General features: G+C 39.4%; 1 protein-coding gene across 1 annotated transcript in view; it reads right to left on the bottom strand.

The window, feature by feature from the left end:
* Nucleotides 1–2919: 2919 nt before the first annotated feature.
* The window catches only part of LOC149103398 (uncharacterized), a 5702-nt gene continuing 2013 nt past the window's right edge, over nucleotides 2920–6608 (bottom strand). The window contains exons 2-4 of the mRNA XM_089274182.1: nucleotides 6570–6608; nucleotides 5569–5755; nucleotides 2920–4205 (exon numbers count right to left, since the gene is read on the bottom strand). The exon at nucleotides 6570–6608 is cut by the window's right edge and continues 115 nt beyond it. Coding sequence (XP_089130308.1) covers nucleotides 4061–4205; nucleotides 5569–5755; nucleotides 6570–6608 — 371 coding nt within the window. The 3' untranslated portion in view covers nucleotides 2920–4060. The remainder of the gene's footprint in view (nucleotides 4206–5568; nucleotides 5756–6569) is intronic.

Raw genomic sequence — 6608 nt, 5'->3', positions numbered from 1 at the left:
CATATATTCTACAAAGAAAACAAGACGCTTTAGTTGAAAGTTTGCTTCAGGTACAGTAAAGGAAAGGGAAACTAAATTTAGATCCATAATTGTATGCAGAAATCGACTGGTCGACCCCAGTAAAACTCACAGTCTCAAACGTGGTGACTTGTTCCTAAGCGAAGAAGTCTAGTCCCCTAATCTCTTTGCCACAGACTTCTTTTTCTGTGTAGTTGTAGCGAGTTCTACGCTCTCGGTCATTGTCGTCGACTGTTCGTTTTTTCGATCGTCCCCACTGACCGAGGGCCTGGAACAGGCTAGTGTGCTTGATATTACAAATCTAAAGTTAGTACAATTTCATATGATGAAAACCATCGGTCTTCTAAACGATGTATTGTGTATTATTGACTTTGCGATATTGATAGAAATTTTTGCACCCTTTTTTCTCTGGCTACATAATAGTAAAAAGTAACAAAAACGGGACAAAGTATATACTGAATAAATTAAAAGTCCAAGTTAGCTGTGAGTGACTTTCACTCCGCCGGCACCTGTCAAGTTATTACTTTCAGTTAGTTTGTTGAAAGCAGCTTTGTCCTTAAAGTTCCCGAGAAAACACTTCGAAGCCTAACATGTTCGGAGCCTAACTGGTTATTTTTAAGCTAGCCTCAGTTTTTTTTTTTTTTTTTTTTTTTTTTTTTTTTTCACTTGTCAGAAGCAAAGAGCTAACATCTGCGCTTATCTTACCCTCATAAACCTTGTTTGCTTTCAGAAATGAAGTATCCTATTTATTTTCCTTTCTCAGAGTAAAATTTAGTATCCGCATATACTTTTAATTCCCATGACGCCGCACCTGCAGTTATGTCTTTCACACGAGCAGAAGGTCAAAACTCTATTGCAAATCGGATACGCTCAAGCCACAATTTTTAACGGAAACTCGAAACGAGAAAACGTTTTAGTGCTAGTGACTACCTTCTAGCGCCATTCAAATAAGCACGAATGACATTTCTAGAATGATTGATTCCGGGAATTGATTAGGTAACTATCCGTTTTGAGTTAGTGAGCTTGAATGCTAAGCTGGAAAATACTGCTAATTAAGGAGGGGGACATGGGGGGGGGGGGGGGGGTTCTCAACACCGCAACACCGCAAAAAAAGTAACGTACACCGTATCACCGCAAGAAAAGTCAACGAAACACCGTCACCGCAACTCGTATTTTTAGCGTCATGATTCGTTCATCTACACTTAAAACAATACTTTTATACCTCAACAATTTTCCACAAAATAAACACATCACAACGCTTTTCATTGCGCATGTGTTGATACTGCTGATGCCTGTAAATCAGTTTTCTTGCTCTTGTGAAGAAACCTTGCGGGAAGCTAGGAAGCGGACGAAGAAAAAAGAGAGGAGCCTCGAGAGATGGCCTTTACCCCAGATTCCTTCTTTTACATGTACTTCGCTCACTTTTCTTGGTGTATAAACCCACAGACTGAAGCCCTGTCTTGACTGGAAGTATTGCTTTCCGGAGCTAGCTGCGTTTGCGTTCGATATCGATAATCGTTTGACAAAATAGAAGGTCAAGAAAGTCGCAGGACCTGGGAGTGGGTATAGACCGGTATCAGAATGACCTCTAGACGAAGCCGAATAGCAAAAGGAAAAAAAAAAAAGTAAACGTGTGTAATTTACAAAGCTTCCTTAGCTTAGAAAGCCTTCTTTCTTCCCTGCCGACGCGACAACTGAATATATTTTGTTACCGGTAGTTTTCGCCACCTTTTCCTTTTTTGCGTAGAAAAAAGCTGCACAGTCCATGATACATTATATTCGGCCTTGGCGTTTCCAGAATTTCCAGGATTGTTTCTGTCCTCGCTCCTCCACGTGTCTACCGAACACTGAGCTCCGGATGGCAGAGGTCGAGTTATTTGTCAAGTTACGTATAAATAAAAACAGCTTCGGATTGGCAGCCGAAGCATATTGGAGATTGACGAGAAAGTGATGGTCTGTATTTTGTTACAAATTATTAACTTCAATGATACGTGTTTGTCATAAATTAGCATGGATTAACGAAGTTTACATGCCAAATTTAGGTCAAATTTAGGTTTGAGAAAGGTAAATCAAAAAACCCCAGCACCGCAAACAATTTCATTTCACCGAACACCGCAGCGTGAAAAACACAAACATCGCACACCGTAGGGTTTGGGATCACCGTAGCACCGCAAGTTTGGATTTTATTCACCGCATCCCCGCATTAAAAAAAAAAAAAACATCAACACCGCAACACCGCAAATCCCCATGTCCCCCTCATTAGGGGCTTCGTTTGAAGACTGGGAAAATAAATACTTTCCGCCTCTTAACGTTTGCTTTGGAAAACGCAGACGGAACACAAAAGTAATATACTCACTGCAAAATAAACATGGCAAAACAACTCAAATTGTAAAAGGTGTTTTTATTACATGCTTAGCTCCTTGAGCGGGTAAGATAAATCGAATATCCCGAGCGGTGATTGGCAAGATAGCCATCTGGCCAATTCGGGATTACCCGCTGTGTTCCGCAAAAAAATAATGCTCTTTTCCATGCAATAAATCCTTTATTGGCCAAGCTTGTTAGGTCAAAATGGCTGGATCTTGGTCTCGTTCTTGTTGATCTTGGTCTCGTCTCGTCTTTATGGACCTGGAATCCGTCTCGCTCCATAAACACGCAAATAATAATAATAATAATAATAATAATAATAATAATAATAATAATAATAACAATAACTTGGCCAATATTTAGCAATCTTAACCTCACGCTTGGTCAATAGCCCATGCAGATATATTATTACCGTTACAGCTGAAATGACCGGAGAAAAAAAGTTTGTGCGAGTTAGTTTGTGAACACAGGATACCCTGTTAACATCATTTATAACAGTGGAAAATCATGAAATAAATCGTTTACTCGATAATATGGTTCTTTTTTTTTTTTTTTTTTTTTTTTTTTTTTTTTGCAGCAGAGCTTGGGCTAACTGAGTATTTTCAAGGAGAATCGTTTTCTTGTTGCTCTTGACTGATTGTTCGAGTTTCGTTCTAAGACAGCTTGCATATATAATTAATTGCAAAAACGTGGGGGTAAAAACGAAAAAAATAGTAATCATGGACGAGAGTCCACTCCGTGGTGCGATGTACTTTCACGAACTCATGAACAATTCATCAAGTTAAAACAAGAAAATCACAACCGTGAGGGAGGTTTGGATATCCGCCAAGGATTTTGCCGATTTTTCGCGTCCGTTTACTCCTTAGTTCTTGTTTCGATTGAGAAGATATATCAAACATTCGAGACAGTGCTTCATCGGCTATCCAAGCACTGAATTCCGTCAAAAACACTCCACTGCGCGTCGCATTTTCCACTCTCTTCTAGGCGTGTGGATATTCCGACGAAACACTCTCTCTCGTGTTTGATATATTGCGACAAAATCCAGCGCATGCCTGCCTTAAGATATACGATTCAATCCAAACGTCATAACTAACGTTTCGTTTATTGCATCAATGTCCTTCTGTTGGAACAATAAATAATTAAAAAGAAACGTATCGAGTGCAATTTATGCTTGCTATGCCCCTGTTTTGTTATGTGCGATTATTTACAACAGAAAAAGTGGAAATCTGGAAGAACGAGAAATACTCTCGAAAAGCCAGCCCCAGAAAAGTGTTTTTATAATCTTGAACTCTCACCATAGTGTTGCTATGATCCAAATATTATTACAGTGTTATTACAATATTATTACAATACGAATATTTTCTTTCAATTTGTCAACAACATATTTTGCGAGAAAAGCAAAAGCCTAAAATTAAAGCACAAAATTGAACTCCGTTTACTTTGTGCAAAACTTGTTCTTTAACTGGTGACAACTTGCAATATAACTATGTTACACGAAAAGTTGAAAATAAGCCCGTGCTGACTCGGTCTCTAATCGAGGTAGTACAGTGTTTCAGAGATTAAATATCAACAAGAAAATGACGTCAAAGCCATGTCATTCATTTGAAACTCTGTCTGTCCCTCTACCTGTCAGTCGCTCGCTCGCCTCTGTCTGTGTCGAGTAATTAGCGTCCATTCCTCATTCAGAGTAACACCAGGCGTTGGACTTCGTGCTGTGTTTATTTTTCACTGTAGATGTTCCTAGAATGCCAATTGTATTTCCACAGTCAGAAACTTTGTTATGCATTGGATACCGGGTGGTGCCATCGGCAAGCCAACCAAACCTACATGGTAATGAAAACAAACAAACAACAACAACAATGCTTAAATCCAAGAGGTCAATGAATTCAAAAGTACTGCGAAATGATCAGTTAGGTTTTTACCATCTTTAACTGACACGTTGCCAACATGCCCAGAGCTAGGCATTTACCCCATGTAAGGGAGTCCACAGGGTAGGGAGCCTTGTAAAAAACTAACCCCAATTTACCCATCTATTAATTTGTGAGTTATATTTTTGCAACATACATAGTAGCCTGCGAACGCAGACGTGTTTCCGGCTGTCACTTGGTTCCGCCGAAAAATAACGTCTGCAAACCCGAGCCAGGAAACGATTTCTGTGACGTAATGACTTTTGTTTCTCCCTGGCCAATCAGATTCCTTGATAGAATGAAACTCGAGTGCTCCTCGCAGCAAATACCTCGCGCAGAGTCGCGCAGTAGTTCTGGGGTTATTTGAGCTAAACTGTGATTGGCTTAGAATTCCTACGTCACAGAAATCGTTTTCTGGCTCGGGTTCGCAGACGTTATTTTTCGGCGGAACCAAGTTACAGCCGGAAATACGTCTGCGTTCGCAGGCTACATACATTTTTGAGTCTTTACTTCACCGTAAAGTCAAGTATACATGTAACCAGTAGAGTTTTTGCGCCACCTAAACATAGTGAAGCCGAACACTCTGATGGTAAGGGTAAAAATATTCCACAAACTGATTAGATTCGATTAAGCGTGGTTAAAGCGGGGCAGAAATTCAAAATTCAAAAGTTGAATTTGTTATGAAAGGATTTCGCTGTGGTCATGTGCGGTAGCTAAAGAAGATACGTACAGCTGTACTATATATTGAGCCATTGAATGCTACTTGTGAGTTTTGGTGTACTATAACCTATAGCTATTTGATATAGTTTCCCAACAAGCACTTTTTTGATTTTTAACAGGATTTTGAATCCAAAATACACCCAAAAGCTTTAACTAAATATAAAATATACTTTTTTCCTCAACCAGCCACATGGTGAGCTATTGCCAAACTTTTAACTTCTGTAAAGCTCGTTGGATTTTGTGTCAAGTGAAAAGTACGTGCTAAAGTAGCCTGTGAACAGACTCCAGCTGGAAGGGTCTAACCGCGGCTGGAAGGGCCAAGATGAACTGGCCGAGGGGCGGGACGGGGGAGGGGGAGATGCGGTGCAGGCTGGGGCGTCAGAGCCTCTCTCTCTTCTATCCTCTTTCTTTCCGCTTTCTCTTTGCCCCATTCTCGACTAGTTCCGTCACATTTGGATATATGATAAACCTTCGCGGGGGTCTGAAATTGTCAAACCTCTTGCTTAGAGTATAAGCACAACAAAGTACTGAAAACAAACCAATAACAAGATTAACTTACACACAACGCTCAAGGCCATCTTCCCAAGCTGCAAATAGCTGGTTGTACGTGGCTAATGTTGCTCCATTGATTTCGCAAACGCGTTGAGCGTCAAAAAAATTGAGAGTGTATGTGCCAACGTCAGCTTGAAAAACGCCTCGGACAGGAGTGGTTGTCTCCATGGCCGCAGAGTCTAGAAAGAAATGAATTTGCATAAAAGAAAGCGGTTAAAAGGAGTATCTGCTGCATGCCAGACAGATAAGTAGGAACGAAATAATAAAAAAAAAGAAAAAGAAAAAGAAACGAGAGCGCTTTATTGCAAACAATGTAAACGATAAAAACACAAAGTTACGACTCGACGAAGCAAACTAATGCAGTTTTTTTAGCTTCGAAGAAAAGCTTGGAAGAGATTGTACTAGGATATTTTAGGTGCATATTGGAAGTAAAGTAGCAGTGTCATGTTTTGAGAGGAGCATCTATGTTTGCCTTCTCTAGTTCAATGCGTCAAAAGTAATCAGGTTACCGTTAGGTTTTGTACTATATTAAGTTAACTTCAACTATGGATGTGCCAAGTGACTATGCATATATCATGATCACGCCTGTCTGTCAATCGCAAAGTAAGTCTGCTCTTGGGGCATCTAGTTTTTCTATTAATTCAGCAAAAAGAAATGTAGAATAAAATTATAACAGTTAAATTCTAAGTCGTATTATATATATTTATACAACTCCATACAAAATTCAGCCAATCAGAATACAGGAAAGCCGTTGTATATCAGGGGGTATTACATCCAACCTTCCAATCATGCGCTGCAGGTATGTCACACTGATTGTGTGGGTCATTGTATTTGATATGGCGTGGTATAAAATACTTAATATAATTTAGTTTTCGAGTTTTATACCATGAAATATCCTACGAGTCACTCGTATTTTCTCTGTATACATATACGAGCCTCTTGTTTGTTTGCCTTTTTTTGTTTTTTGTTTTTTGTTTTTTTGTTTTCTATAAATGTGAATTTATTTACCAACGTTGCACATATTGTCGATGAAAGGTAGAACTGTAA

The sequence above is a fragment of the Orbicella faveolata genome, unplaced genomic scaffold, assembly GCF_042242905.1.
Source record: "Orbicella faveolata isolate gen_17 unplaced genomic scaffold, um_ofav_v1 contig_35, whole genome shotgun sequence".
NCBI lineage: Eukaryota > Metazoa > Cnidaria > Anthozoa > Scleractinia > Merulinidae > Orbicella > Orbicella faveolata.
This window is presented reverse-complemented; position numbering and strand designations above follow the sequence as displayed.